This window comes from Colletotrichum aenigma, assembly GCF_013390185.1.
Source record: "Colletotrichum aenigma strain Cg56 chromosome Unknown KSG_Cg56_contig02, whole genome shotgun sequence".
Taxonomy (NCBI): domain Eukaryota; kingdom Fungi; phylum Ascomycota; class Sordariomycetes; order Glomerellales; family Glomerellaceae; genus Colletotrichum; species Colletotrichum aenigma.
Window position 1 is genome coordinate 110,572 of NW_023500908.1, and position 14,300 is coordinate 124,871.

General features: G+C 53.2%; 7 protein-coding genes across 7 annotated transcripts; 5 read left to right on the forward strand and 2 right to left on the reverse strand.

Annotated features, from left to right (window-relative positions):
- Positions 1 to 759: 759 nt before the first annotated feature.
- CGCA056_v002050 (putative transporter) lies at positions 760 to 1,918 on the forward strand (the record flags this gene model as incomplete). Its single annotated transcript, XM_037317309.1, has 3 exons — positions 760 to 950; positions 998 to 1,131; positions 1,176 to 1,918. 3 exons carry the CDS (start codon positions 760 to 762, stop codon positions 1,916 to 1,918), a joined length of 1,068 nt encoding a protein of 355 aa, XP_037183364.1.
- Positions 1,919 to 3,388: 1,470 nt separating this feature from the next.
- On the reverse strand, positions 3,389 to 4,336 carry CGCA056_v002051 (uncharacterized protein; the record flags this gene model as incomplete). The annotated part of the gene is made up of 4 exons (XM_037317310.1): positions 3,389 to 3,485; positions 3,538 to 3,711; positions 3,769 to 4,175; positions 4,280 to 4,336. The coding sequence occupies 4 exons, from the start codon at positions 4,334 to 4,336 to the stop codon at positions 3,389 to 3,391; spliced, it is 735 nt and encodes a 244-aa protein (XP_037183365.1).
- A 1,797-nt stretch (positions 4,337 to 6,133) lies between these two features.
- Positions 6,134 to 6,826, forward strand: taf10 (Transcription initiation factor TFIID subunit 10; the record flags this gene model as incomplete). The annotated part of the gene is made up of 2 exons (XM_037317311.1): positions 6,134 to 6,358; positions 6,419 to 6,826. 2 exons carry the CDS (start codon positions 6,134 to 6,136, stop codon positions 6,824 to 6,826), a joined length of 633 nt encoding a protein of 210 aa, XP_037183534.1.
- A 315-nt stretch (positions 6,827 to 7,141) lies between these two features.
- On the reverse strand, positions 7,142 to 7,594 carry CGCA056_v002053 (37S ribosomal protein S19; the record flags this gene model as incomplete). Its single annotated transcript, XM_037317312.1, has 4 exons — positions 7,142 to 7,175; positions 7,233 to 7,412; positions 7,477 to 7,492; positions 7,552 to 7,594. The coding sequence occupies 4 exons, from the start codon at positions 7,592 to 7,594 to the stop codon at positions 7,142 to 7,144; spliced, it is 273 nt and encodes a 90-aa protein (XP_037183535.1).
- A 1,643-nt stretch (positions 7,595 to 9,237) lies between these two features.
- On the forward strand, positions 9,238 to 10,514 carry eglB (putative endo-beta-1,4-glucanase B; the record flags this gene model as incomplete). The annotated part of the gene is made up of 6 exons (XM_037317313.1): positions 9,238 to 9,438; positions 9,487 to 9,533; positions 9,584 to 9,650; positions 9,704 to 9,726; positions 9,778 to 10,358; positions 10,411 to 10,514. 6 exons carry the CDS (start codon positions 9,238 to 9,240, stop codon positions 10,512 to 10,514), a joined length of 1,023 nt encoding a protein of 340 aa, XP_037183532.1.
- A 1,224-nt stretch (positions 10,515 to 11,738) lies between these two features.
- On the forward strand, positions 11,739 to 12,477 carry PHO88 (SRP-independent targeting protein 3; the record flags this gene model as incomplete). The annotated part of the gene is made up of 3 exons (XM_037317314.1): positions 11,739 to 11,755; positions 11,862 to 12,022; positions 12,083 to 12,477. The coding sequence occupies 3 exons, from the start codon at positions 11,739 to 11,741 to the stop codon at positions 12,475 to 12,477; spliced, it is 573 nt and encodes a 190-aa protein (XP_037183533.1).
- Positions 12,478 to 12,928: 451 nt separating this feature from the next.
- rhp14 (DNA repair protein rad14) lies at positions 12,929 to 14,157 on the forward strand (the record flags this gene model as incomplete). The annotated part of the gene is made up of 2 exons (XM_037317315.1): positions 12,929 to 13,015; positions 13,084 to 14,157. 2 exons carry the CDS (start codon positions 12,929 to 12,931, stop codon positions 14,155 to 14,157), a joined length of 1,161 nt encoding a protein of 386 aa, XP_037183530.1.
- Positions 14,158 to 14,300: the final 143 nt, after the last annotated feature.

Consider the following 14,300-nt stretch of genomic DNA (forward strand, 5'->3'; position numbering starts at 1 on the left):
CGGCGACAACTGAAGCAGCATTGCTGGATCAGTCGGGTTTTTGGCGAACGTGGCAGTTTGACTCCAGCATAGCTCCATTTGGCGATACAGCTGATCAGTTATCCCATGGGTTCGACGTTGATTCTCTCAACTTCTTATGGAACCTGCCGGATATTAGCTCGTGAAGCAATCAAAGGTGCTGTATTGTAACTTGGAGAATACTTTGCCCAGGTTAAGTCACGTTGCCGCCGCTTGTGTCTGGAAGCTTGCCCAGCATCGAAAGGGCAGTCAGAGAAAACAGACTTCAGGGACCAGTCAATGCCAATGCCATGTTGATCCGTGTCGATCCGCATCGGACCTCATAGGTCCGTGTCAGTCCGTGTCAGTCCGATGGGCCCCGCACCGGCCTGCTGGCCCTCGGCCCTGCTCCCGCCATCCGTGTAAGGCCGGACTGAACCTCACGGAAGACATTCGGCATATGCTATAATCCGTCTGCAACCGAGCTTATCGAGCCATACTTTGTCCGGGCTAAACGACAATCAATCGAGCCAGCGACAGTGTCACTGGAGCCACGGACGCTAGCGGACGGAAACGTGCAGGATCTCTGGGGTAGTCTGGGGTAAATCTGGGGAAACCTAGCATGCAACTCTTATCATCAGCAGAGATTTTTATAAATCGTTCACTCGATTTTCCGAGATTTTCGACTGGTTTCATGTTTAGATCACCTCCTATTTGGAAATCTGCACGTATACCAACGAAACCCAATACGAATTTCACGAAATGGCCCTTATCGAACTGAAAGAAGACACGCCTGCTTGCGATCATGTTGAGAAAGGCGAAAGCCTTGAGCCAGTAGCCAGCAATTTTGGCCATACTGGCACAGGCAAAAAAGTCAGTCCAGCAGAGATCAAGCTTGTGAGGCGCCTAGATTGGACCATTCTCCCTGTGCTTTGGGTCATGTATTGGTTCAAGTAAGCAATGTTAGGACCAACTAAAGCGCTGCGGCTGATTGTCACAGCTACCTCGACCGGAATGCTATCACTGTCGCTAGATTAGACGGAATGGAAGAAGAACTCAACATGACATCGACGGAGTACCAAACCTGTGTCTCCATCCTTTTCGTGGGGTACATCTTGGGGCAGATTCCAAGCAGTAAGGCCTCCCTCACATGCCATTCCTAAGTCTGACTTTTTCAGACATGCTCATAACAAGGGTCCGTCCTTCCTGGTTCATGGGAGGAGCGATGGCCCTATGGGCCATCGTTAGCACCCTCACAGCAGTGACCAAGGACTACAAGGGTCTTCTTCTCACACGCTGCTTCTTGGGGATTACGGAAGCCCCCTTCTACCCAGGAGCTTTGTACATCCTCGCCATGTTCTACGATCGACAGGAAATCGCCACTCGAATTTCTATTTTGTTTAGTGCTAATATTTGCGGCACGGCTTTTGCGGGTCTCATCGCCATTGAAGTCTTCCAAATGGAACAACTAGCCGGTCTGTCTGGCTGGAGATGGTTACTTATCACCCAAGGAGTCATTACATTCGTCATTTCTATTGCCTCCATATTCATTCTACCGAACGAGCCCCTTAACACGCGATGGTTGTCTGAAGATGACCAAAGACTTGCGCATGCCCGGGTAGCGAGAGACACCGTCGAACTTGAAGATAACACGAGCACTTGGGCTGGGCTGCTCCAAGCGACACGCGACCCGCGTCTTTGGGTTCTTGTCTGTTGTCAACACTGCCACATGGCTGCAAGCAACTTCAAAAATTTCTTCCCCACGATAGTTGAAACTCTGGGCTTCGATAGGAACGTCACTCTTGCTCTTACTTGCCCACCTTATCTAATCTCTGGTGTTATATCTGTGATTTGGGCGACTAGCTCTGGTGAGCTTCTTGCGTACTCTTTCTTCGGTTGTATATGGTTAACAATGAATTAATGAATTAACAAGCTTAGGGCGTTTCAACGAAAGAGTGTGGCATATCACGATCGCCAAAGCTATTGCGGTCTTCGGGTTTGTCCTGGCCTGCAGTACGCTTAATACCGGGGCTCGTTACTTCGCAATGTGCGCGTTCGCAACCGGAGTCTATGCCTGCAACAGCGTGATCCTGGGATGGGTATCGAGTACTTGTGGGCAGACGAGAGAAAAGAAAGCTGTGTCTCTTGCGTTGGTAAATACCATCGCCACAATTGGACCCATATACACTCCTGTAAGTACACATACACATTGTCTCAAGGTTGCGTCCCTCAGGCTTGGCTCACAATTCTGAAGTACCTTTGGCCGGCCTCAGATGAACCCAGATATACTACTGCTATGGCCTCAAGTGCTGCATTTTCTGCGGCAGCTGCGGCCTTAGCATGGCTTCTGAGACGGATGCTGATCAAAGAGAATCAAAAGGTACTGCGCTCAGGGACAAGCAATGAGTTACTGTATAGTTATTAGTTTTATAGCAGGCTAGTTACAATCTCTTCAAAACCCGTCGTTCGTTGCTCAAATCCATCTTCCCGTTCCACCGCTCGTGTATCTTTTGCCTCTCCGTGTTGCAGCCAATAGCATATTCAATTTCATTTCGTCTTTCATCCTTTCGTGGCTCATGTACCGGGGTTTACGGCTCGGCTTAGAGAGTTGCAGGAAAAGCGATGTGCCTGAGCAACCCGCTACCAATGTTTCCGATTTCTCTCCACCCCGTCCATCTTTTGCGATTGGGCTCTGCTTGGAAGGTCCGTGAATGATTTCACCTTAACGAGCCGATGAGGTGTGCAAGATACCGGTGTCACAGGGGTTGATGCTGAGAAGACTCTCTTGACAGGGCGAGATGATGGATGAAGGCTGTCCGAAATGGCCCGTGTCAAAGTCGGGATTAAGAAGGATCCTTTGCCAGCGGAAGAAGTGGCATCATCGGAGTACGATGAGACACTACGTGGAGTCTGGTTTGGGGTAATGGCCAGGCTCGGTAGTCTTTGGGTCTTCTTTTGCCGTGTCTGGTCTTGTCTAGCTCTTGAGTCAAGAGCAAGGTTGTAATCGGACCGGATGATTAGTGACGAAATATCAGGACCAAATGAGCCCATTGTAGCTTCTTTGGCTGTTTCGTCTCTGAGCTCAGCTTTCTCGACCGAACGATGCCAGTATGCAACGCTGTCGTGGCGCGTTGTGTTTGGATATGGCCTGGAGCCTTGCGAGTGACTTCTTAGGCGCCCAATTGAATTCTCGTTTGCCTGTAGATGGGTTGAAGGTATCATGGCAGACATCCTCCGTCCCCGATCAAAACCAACCCTTCCGGTTACCATATCCGTCTCTTCCAATTCATCGCAAAAAAAAAAAAAAAAAAAACCCCGGCTAGCAGCATGCTTCTTCGGGGACTCTGGCCGGGGTGGGAGCTCAATGGCTCAAAGGACGTCTGCGAAAAGCTCAGGGCTTGGTCCATATTTCCACAGCTATCCTCTGCAATCCTAGATGATGGAGTTTCGTCTTGGTCTGGTCTGCCGCTGGCTTGCACTCCTCCATGCTGATCAGTTGTCTCGTAAGGATGCTTCCGCTCATCGATCTCCTCGTCAAACATGTCGAAGTAGATGTAAGGAACGTTGCGAGCTGCGATCTCCATTTTCTGTTCCGTCTCAGACCCGGGTAGTTCTTGGTGTGCCTTTCGAAGAGATCTTTTGATCATACCCTCCAGCTTGTTAAGCTCCTGGAATAACCTCTCTTGAGAAATATTGGTTCTGAAGCTGAGAGCACTAAGAAATCGTCAAATTGAAGAAACCAAAAATTTTGTTCGAACCTAAAATGCTTACATGGTTACCAACTGCAAAGTCATCTGAATTGCCCAGTTTGAATTGAAGATCTTGACCTTGTAGTCTTGAATCTCTTCCTTGTGGATACTCAGGATGAAATAGAAGTTTGTTTTTCTGAGAAGTGTTGCAAGCGAGTTGCCCTCCGCGTCGAAACGTACGCTGAGTTTTCTGAGAAGCTGATCGAGACCAGCGATGTTGGACTTGCAGTCTGCTAAGGTGTCTCCAATATGTCCCCATGTGTTGTGATAAAATAATGAAAGTGACGGTGCGTGTGTCTGGCACTGCCTCACTGTCTTGTCCACGGACAAAAAGAGTCCAGACAGCTTTTGGACCTCTGCGCAAGTCTCTGATAGTTTGATGTCCACATTCTTGACCTTTTTGGCCAGTCGAATCAACACAATAGCAGTCTGCAATAACGTCAGCATGCATGAATCGAACAACAAGCGGGTATTCCTATGGCCTGCCTCTCTTCGCAGACCATTGAACCGAAGGACATGGAGAAACCACTCACGCTTCCAGCAGCTCCTGCTAGTGACGCTGCAGTCGCAGCAATCGATATGGGGTCCATTTCAGATGTAATGAAGACCGAAGAGGCATTTGAAATGAACACTACTCGTGAAAGCTCAGAGTCTGTCAAGATGTCAGAGAAAGACACCATGCTTCTAGAAACGATCAGATATAAAGGATTCTGGAGAACGATGAGCTAATCTAGTGCTGGTATTGCGGCTGTCTGAGAACATTCCAGATCTAGTTTAAGCACATTAGTCGGATCTTGGAATGGGTGGCTGGCAACGTTAACCGTTGGCGCCACTGGGCGCCTCATACCGCTGAGGCTGAAACAGAAGCTGACAGCGGATTGGGACCACCAAATATAGGCCTGTCCGATTTGGGACACTTCAGACGTCTAGCACGATTGAACTAGAAAGCTTACTTGGTTTCAGACCCTACGCCAGTACACCAAACGGTTGGATAACAGACTAAGGAAAGGGGATAGGTTTGACATGTCGAGGCCAATCTCTCTTGGTACACCAACCACTCTTAGTCCCTTACTTCTGAGGTTGCTTTAGACTCGAAATAGTCGAACAGAAAGACGATGCTTCCTCCTTTTCCGGAAGGACAACCTTGCTTTTTCCCAGCATACTAGTGTTAGTCGATGCTCAAGTACAACCGCCATATTTTCGACCACAATTCCATTGTTACACCGAAAACAGCCACCACAACCCCTGCAAACGTATAGTTGACCGTTTACTATGCGCATAGCTGAGTTCTTGTCTCTATTGCCCCCTTTCCTTCCGGCTCGATCAATTTGTTTCCGTCACCACTAAGGTAGTTCAACGCTCTTCAAAATCACGAAAGAACCCCTGAGGAGCCAAAATAGAGTTCACCCCTGGGAAAACAAGCAGCCACGCCAGATCTCCCGTAGATCTTAGGGGAGAGCGCTAAGCCCTAGGCTCTATGTAGCGCTCGGAAGATTGTTCCAGTCCGCAAGAGGTAGCCTGTAGCATTCTCAGACGAATTTCGCGTTCCCGCACCGGACTCAACAACGTGGCTGGGACACGTGTTGACGGGCACATTCACGAGTTTTCTGTAGTTCTCCCAAATGGTCAACGTCATTCAATCAACCCCGGGCCGTAAGACGTGTTGTGTGTCGGGATGCAATCCAAGGATTTCTCGAGTATCCTTCCATCATTCTTGGCTTGCAAACTACCAGGTGCTTTAATAAATGATTCTTACGAGTGCATAATGCTCAACGTACCCAGTCATAAATACTCAACCAGCCGAATTTAGCAATCATGGATAAGAAGAAATCTAAACCTCAGATAAGGAACTTGATATATACGGGAAAAGATGGGACTGTAAAGGCTCGAGTGCAATTTAAGCATTGACTCATCCGCTGCATGGCATTCTGCAGCGAACTTTCATACATTTCTTCAATATCAATGCCAGGAACGTGCTTTGATTTGCGCAGTAGACGTTTTCCATTCTTGGACTCGAATTTCTGCGATTTTGTCGTCGGATTCTTGGCACCTGAGCTTTTATAACCTCGCTTGATAACGCTCAACAATTTCAAACATTGCCTGGTGATGTTCACCGCTGGTGAGCAGCACCTTCTCGGTGAGCATGGAAGAAGAAGAAGGTGAGGAACACTAAGAAGGTAACTGGGGTTCCCCATATTTCAAGCTCGGACACAGTGCATTCGTATCCGGTCCAGCCACATTGCACGTGACCTGCGCCACAGCTCTCACCAGTGAGCGAAGCCCGTGCCACTCCATCTTACATCACCAGCCTCATCAGCCTCGCGGACGTCGCGCGTCAACCAGATCTCGAAGTCTCATCTAGAATCTCATCGTCGCAGATCGCAACAATGTCCACCAACGCCCCCGAAGCAAACGCAGAGCAGGCTCCGACCGCGCCCAACTCGCAAGAGGCTCCTGCCCCGGGCGCCGCTCCGGCTGGCGGTGCCCCGGCGGCAGCCCCAGCTGCTGCTGTTCCGGAGGCAGTCGCGCCTGGCCCCGAACCGAAGGCGATCACTCGTAAGGACATGTCTCTGCGCGAGTTTCTGACCAAGATGGACGACTACGCTCCCATTGTATGACTTCTCACCTCCCAGACTCAACAACGCATTTGAAGCTAACTACGATGGTCACAGATTCCTGATGCGGTTACAAACTACTACATGACCAAGGCCGGCCTCCCCCCTCCGCCGCAGACCGATCCCCGCCTCGCGCGCCTGCTCGCTCTGGCGACGCAAAAGTTCATCGCAGATATTGCCGCCGACGCGTACCAATACAGCCGCATCCGCGCGTCCAACTCCAACGCCAATAACCCAATGGGCAACCTCGGCGCCGCCGCCGGCTTCCCCATCCCCGGCCAACCGACAGGCCCCGCTGGCGCAAAAGACCAGGGCCGCGGTGGCCCGTTGGGTATTCAGCGTCCCGGCTACGGTGGCGGCGGTCAAGGAGGCAGCCAGAACCGCACGGTGTTGACGATGGAGGACCTCGGTATGGCCGTGGGCGAGTACGGTGTCAATGTCAAGAGGAGCGAGTTCTACCGGTAGAGGAGTGGGCTTCAGCAAACGTTTCTTTCCGGACGGGTGTATACATATCAAGGCGTTGGATGGTTTGCTTCGGCGTCGAGGGGCCAGGGAACATGGCAAAATGATTTTACAGTTTCAGCGGGCAAGTCACGCACGACCAAGAAAGAATGATACAATAGAGCCCATTCGTATATGAAGCAGAGGGTCATCATCGGCACATGGCCTGGCATTTTGATGCTACAATGCATCGCTGGTATCTTGACTGTGTTGTACAAATGTCGGTCGTCACTTTCCTCCTCTCGCCAGAACATCCCCGGCTCCTCAGCAAACGTCTTCTTACAATCTGGACCAGATGAAGGGCTTTCTCGTACTAGACAGACGCGCATTAGTTCCTGCTCAAGTCGTTTGCAATGAATGTGTCACTCACGGCGCGAATTCTCCAAGCTTGTGTCCTACCATATCCTCCGTGATGACCACATCGAGGAAATATCTTCCATTGTAGACCTGGAACTTGAGGCCGACGAAGTTGGGCAGAATAGTGGCCGATCGAGCCTGCGTTCTGATGGGAGGGACCTTCTTGCCAGGTGCTGGGCGGACGATGGCGAGACTGTTCGCATCAAGGTTAGGATCGAGGGGTGTTGGCCAAGGGGTATCGCAAAGGGTTCTCTTACGGGACGATGTTCGGTCCTGGAGGCGCAGCTGTCAGTTCACCATTTCCACATCAATGCAAGATGATTGCGACTTACCCTTCCACACCGATCTCTTCAGGAGGGCCAACGTGGGTTGCATTTTGGCGGCTGATGACCCTGTCTTGGGTTGATGGCGCTGCTGCTCTTCGCGATTCAACGCCTTGCTGCTGCGGCGCGCGGGAGGAACTTTCCGAGCTTCGAGAATTTGTCCGTGTCACGTGATGAGTGACCGTTGCGGCACCGTACCGCTGCCGCCCCCAACGGGGACCCACTTCAAGTGCCGTCCCTCATGCTGCTTGGTTCAACACATGGGCCTGCAGATTGTCACCGAAATCAAAGTCGAACGTAACAACAGAAGTTTTAGTCGCATCACAAGTTCACCTGATGTTCATTGCATTTCCTCCTCATCGCTCAAATGGCCGAGCCACTGCGGGATAGCTGCAGCACACAATGCGCTGAATGGATACCTACCCATCGTTTCAGACAGCCAGAGAACGCTGGACTCGGTCAACTTTGTTTCCTGTCACGAACTGATGAAACGACTCAATCATAGTTTGGACTTCACACAAGGCCCACCCTGCTCCCCTTTGGAATGCGCAAGCCGGCCAGCGGGCTCAGAAAGAGAAAATCGCCTGTGCTGGGAGCTCGCAGTCAGCCCAATATGGCAGCTTCCCCTTGTCTCATATCCGTAAACCAACGTCATGGACAGGCAAGAGATCACATTGTCTCCTATTCACCATGAGCCGTCTCCCGACTTCTATATGGATGCCAATTATCTTGCAACCGTGCTAGCATCATCCTCCCGGCCTCGCGGCTCAGTCTGGGCCTCTATGTGCTCCCACTTGATGATCAATGTGGGGAAAGTAGTCAAGCTGGCGATCCCTTAATTCCAGCCCACTATACCACGCGGAGGGAGATTCCCCGGCCATGTGAAACCAGCCCAACTTAATCCCCCCTTTGGACCAACATCAGTCCATCACTCAACTGAATCCTGTCGCCGGGAAACTCTGCCAAACATGTCATTGTCTGCGCCATATTTGCTTTTATCAGGCCGTCACGGCACTTGGCTTGCTCAAATTTGCTCAAGTGCCGCTGCTGTCACTCCAACAAATTGCTCCGACGCCAGATATATATATGTACTCAGATGGCTACGCAGACAGACTGCATGTAATCTAACCCCGACGTGACTAGACCACCACGACCCGAGCAGCCGCAATCCTCGGCATTCTCGGCACCAATAACCACAACGTGACAAACCAGGAATGATGCAAGGTCCAGAGGGAAAAGCGCCCTGGGAGGTCCAGGTCCCGAGATCTGCTCTTCCCTGCCAGGACTACCCCACACGGCACATCACCCATGCCAAGCAAGCTTAGCCGGAGGAGGCTCTCTCTCTCGTCTCTATGTTACAGGCACACTAGCCAGTTTCCCAAATTTTCCTGCAAATCGCGTGCCTTTTTGGCTCTATACATGGGACGGAGCAAGGGACTCCGTCACGATGGGCCCTGGACGAAGGCAGCCAGCCCCCAAAGTTCGAACCACACCCCCTAAAACTGTAAACGAGACGAAAAAGAAGAGGGGAACGATGGGCCACGAGGGCAGCCGAGTATAAAGCCCACGGTGCCTCTGAGCTGATCTGGGGTGGTGGTCTTGGCTTTCTGGACCTCATCCGACCTGTACCTTCTTTTCTTAGTCTGACCCCAATTTTTTTGAGCTTCTTCCAATTTCCATTCTTTCTTCGACAACATGAAGTTTTCCAACTTGGCTCTCGGAGCTGTGTCCGTCGCGTCGGTCCTGGCGGCCCCCGTCGACGGCTCTGCCAAGACGAAGCGTGCCGGCAAATTCACCTTCACCGGTGTCAACGAGTCCGGTGGTGAGTTCGGCCAGGCCAACCTGCCTGGACAGCTGGGCAAGGACTACACATGGCCCAACAAGACGGCTATTGATGTGAGTATTTGTGGTCAAGGGGGTAAAGCAGGAGGCTGACTGAGTAAGACCCTGAGGGCCGCTGGCCTCAACACCTTCCGTATTGGAACTATGATGTAAGTTCAAAAGATGGGATGTGAAGTTCTTGTCCATTGATATATTACAGGGAGCGCATCATTCCTGACAAGTTGACGGGCACCATCAACGAGACCTATTTCTCTGGTCTTGAGGACGTAAGTGTTGCTTGTTGTCATTCAAACACCAGCGTAAGCTAACCCAGCCATAGCTTGTCAAGGACGTTACCTCGAAGTGAGAACCGGAAAGACTCTCGACCGAATCACAGCAAACTGACAATTATAGGGGCTCCTACGCCGTCATCGATCCCCACAACTACGGCCGCTACTACGGCAACATCATCACCAGCAGCGCCGACTTTGGAGCCTGGTGGAAGACCGTTGCCGCTCGTTTCAAGGACAACGAGAAGGTCATCTTCGACACCAACAACGAGTACCACGACATGGACAACACGCTGGTCCACGACCTGAACCAGGCCGCCATCACCAACATCCGTGCTGCGGGTGCCACGACCCAGAACATTTGGATCGAGGGTAACTCGTACTCTGGTGCCTGGCACTGGATCGAGAGCGGCTCCGGCGACGCTCTCAAGAACCTGACTGATCCTTCTGATGCCACTGGCAAGAAGCTCTTTTACGAGATGCACCAGTACCTCGACACGGACGGCTCCGGCACCAACGAGGCCTGCGTCAGCACCACCATCGGTGCTGAGCGTCTCGCCGTTGCTACCAAGTGGCTTAAGGACAACAACAAGCAGGGTGTTCTCGGCGAGATTGGCGCCGGTGCCAACGACCAGTGCGTCACTGCTGTCAAGGGTGCCATCCAGCACCTTTCGGACAACTCGGACGTCTGGAAGGGCGCTCTCTGTAAGTTTGCAGCCTTCTGACCTCGTTTTTTCACGATTCTAACCTTGAGAAGGGTGGGCTGCCGGCCCTTGGTGGGCTGACTACATGTACTCTATGGAGCCTACAACTGGCAAGGCTTTCGTCACATACCTCCCGGTTCTCAAGACATTTGCTTGAGACCGATCGCGATATTCGGATGTGGGGCCGTATTCGGCCGGCAGAGAGAGGGGCCGTACCCCGTGCCCCGTGCGTCCGATATGTATGGTTTAGATGCATATCTACCATAGAATCGCATAAGGTACTGGGCGCGTTCCCTCTGGATCAGTTTCAGTGGTAGATATTTTCTCAAGAGGGGCAAACCCCGTGTACATATCTGGAATATGAAGGCATCTTGCCATTGAAGTGCAACCACTTTGCCAACATGACACACGATTGAAGGGACCAAACAACGCCAAAGCAGGCAATTGCATGCATGACCAAATTTCAGCTGTGAAATGAGGCACGGTGGAAGCTGTCTTGAACAGGCAGGTGGGTGGGTATCTGACAGGATTCCCCACGTTGCAATCAATGAACGTGTCCTCATCGCGTCCCTGAACTTCGGATCCTGGGTGTCGCCTCACCAACATGGAAGACTGAGAACCGCGGTACAGGGACCGGAGTTTTGGAGATGGGGGTGTGGCGTTGGTTCATCGGCCAGACGGACGATTCAAGCCACCGAGACACACATGTCACGAAGACAGATGGTAGCCAACGGAGATTCTAGCCTAGCTCGCATGGCCCAAAGTTTGGCGTCTTTAGAGATCCATGGTTGTTGCATCGAATGCGCCTGCGGTTAACATAGTGTATTCTCCGTTTGCGTACCTAGGTAGGCAACCAACATACCACGCAACAGAGGGGACATGAGCCTCACTGCAACCCCTGCAGCTAGGCACCTTAGGTATTGGATGTGACCTGAAGAAAGACGATGGTAGAAGGCTACAGAATCCCAAGGGCAGCGCTGAAAATTGTGCAATTCGCAATTCGCCATCCCGCTGGACCCCGAACTCTGGGCCAGACCTACCTAGCTGGACACAGGTACCCTGAGCGGCCTCTCACCTCTGCAACCAAGCGCAAGCCGCGAATCGGACCGCGCTAAAAAAGCAGCCGGCCAGCAAGACTCTCCACTAAAGCACCTCTCCACCTCCACCTAACCCAACCGTTTCGACCACCTCACCCTCAGGGCTCTCTCTGCCGCCAGTACAAAAACTCGCAACCTCCACGTTCGCGCCTCTCGCACCCGACCTCATCCAACCGGCCACCCTCCTCCGTCTCTCTACATCAACCCTCGTTGCATCAGCAGAGGTCTCGGTTCAACTTCTTCCCTTTCGTCAATCCCAGGAGTCAATCGTCAATACCGCCAAAATGGTCAGCCCTCAGATGTGCGTTTGCCTGTCCCCTCCAAGGCCTCCCGCGCCGCGTCGTATGCAGACCCTGCGCGAAGGCAAAAGAAGCCATCACGAAATGCCAAAGCTAACAGTGCCACAGTACCAACCTGATCATCATGCTCGGCATGGTCCAGGTCTCGCGCAAGGTCCCCTTCGATGACCCGAACGTCCTGAACATGTGCCGCGCCGGCTACATTGCCAGCAACGTCCTGATCGCCATCCTGTACCTCTACGTCCAGGCCCAGATCAACAAGAAGAAGGGTTCGTTGCCTCCCGTCTGCCGATGCCACTCCACAAACCACTGACAAAGTTCTTTGACAGACCTCACCACCCTCAAGTACGTCGAGCCCGCCCCAATGGGCTCCTCTGAGGAGGGCAAGCTCGTCACCACCACCATCCATGCCTACGACTCGACCCAGCTCCGCCAGGCCTTCCGCTCCCAGGCCATGGGCATCGCCATGATGGCCTTCATGCACATCTACATGAAGTACACCAACCCCCTCCTCATCCAGTCCATCATCCCCCTCAAGTCCGCCCTCGAGAGCAACCTCGTCAAGATCCACGTCTTCGGCCAGCCCGCCTCCGGCGATCTCAAGCGTCCCTTCAAGGCCCCCGCCGGCATCATGCAGGGTCTGCAGTCCGGCCCCGCCCAGAGCGACAAGAAGGCCGTCGAGGCCGCCGAGCGTTCCGGCCGTGGTGGTGCCAAGGAGGAGTAAACTGGTTACTACAAGCGGAGGGGGGAAATTGTGTGTGTTGGGATACAGGGTACTTTTTGCGTTGGCGTAATGCGCTTGCTTTCGCCTGTTGCTGGGAATAGAGCCGCAAAACAGCTCACGGCATCCGTGTAGATGATAGTCCGAGATACTGCACATTAATCGCAATAATCCGTTGACCAGCCTTTCCTTTCTTTTCCCTTTCATCCTGCCGTATCTACCCAGTCGTTTCTTTAGCGCATGCTGGGTGGCAACCGCAGCTGCCGTCGGTGAGCTCGGTCAGCGCGGAAACGGCACGTGCGTTCGCGCTTCAATTGGTGACATAATCGACCCTGAGAACTTGCCCCTCCAAGATTCACGTTTCCCATCTTCAACACCCGCGTCTCACCACAACCGTCGCACAGCGGAAGCTCCCAGATACCCGAACCCATTTCCTCATATTCTACCACCAAAAATGGAGCGACCCAAGACTCCTCCGGGAAATCCAAGGCCCGCCGTGCCTGCCGGGACACCCCCAACGCCAGCTGCAACTCGTCGCATGGTGCGCCGCCCTCTTACACCAATCTCCATCGTCATTGTTGCCGCAAATATCACTAACTCCCAAACCAGGAAGAATCCCGTCTGAAATCAAAAGCCCTCCGCGACCGCCGTGAAGTCGAAGCACCGTCCGCCCCGGTCCCCACGACCTCGTCAGGCTTCATCGCAACAGACACAGTCCACATCACCAAGGCCGGCGCAGCAGCAGGCACCGGCGGCGGCGCGGGGACAAAACGCCCGCACTCGTCCATCTCGACGACGATGGCGCCCGAGACGAATCGCGATGCCCGCGACACCACCGCCCTGCGCCCGGCGCGCAATTTTGCCAAGTTCGTCGACTACAACATGTCCGCCATGACGGACACCAAAGGCGGTTTCCTCACGGCCGAGGACGACCCGCACAACACCGCCCTCGTGCCCAAGGCCAAACCGGGCGGGCCGCCGACGGAGGAGAAGCCGAAGGGCATGTCGAGCCAGGAGTGGGAGCGCCTGCAGCTGCTCCGGAAACTGCGCAGGCAAAAGGCCGGGCCGTTCGAGCCCGGGCTAAGCGTCCTCGCCGACGAGGCCACGCGGAAAAAGTGCCGCGAGTGCTCCTCGGTCGAGATCGACTGGGTGTGGGACGAGGTGTTTGGGATACAGGTCTGCCACGCCTGCAAGGAGTCCATCCCGGACAAGTACTCCCTCCTCACCAAGACGGAGTGCAAGGAGGACTACCTCCTGACGGACGAGGAGCTCAAGGACGCGGACCTGCTGCCGCACCTGTCGAGGCCGAACCCGCACAAATCCCACTGGCACGACATGATGCTGTTCCTGCGCTTCCAGGTGGAAGAGTACGCCTTCAACACGAAGTGGGGGTCGGCGGAGAAGCTGGACGTCGAGTTCGAGAAGCGGGAGGCGGACAAGAAGCGGCGGAAAGAGGCGAAGTTCCGGGACAAGTTGAATGACTTGAAGAGGAAAACGAGGACGGAGGCCATCCGGCGACAGCAAGCCACGCAAGCAGCCGGCGCTGGACCGAGGAAGTTTGGCGATTCCGTCGGCGGTGGGAAACACGTTCACGAATGGGGACGGGCGGTTGAGAACGAGGACGGGATGACGGTGAAGAAATGCAACGGTTGCGGGATGGAGGTTGAGGAGCTAGAGTTCTAGCACCTCGGCTCTGGATTCAAGCTTTTTTTTCTTCTTCACAGCCAGTCTATCATAGCCAATCAATACCCAGTCAATCATCTTCTCATTTATGGTAATTATATGTACGTCCCAACGATCAACATAAAAAAAAAAAAAAGTCACGA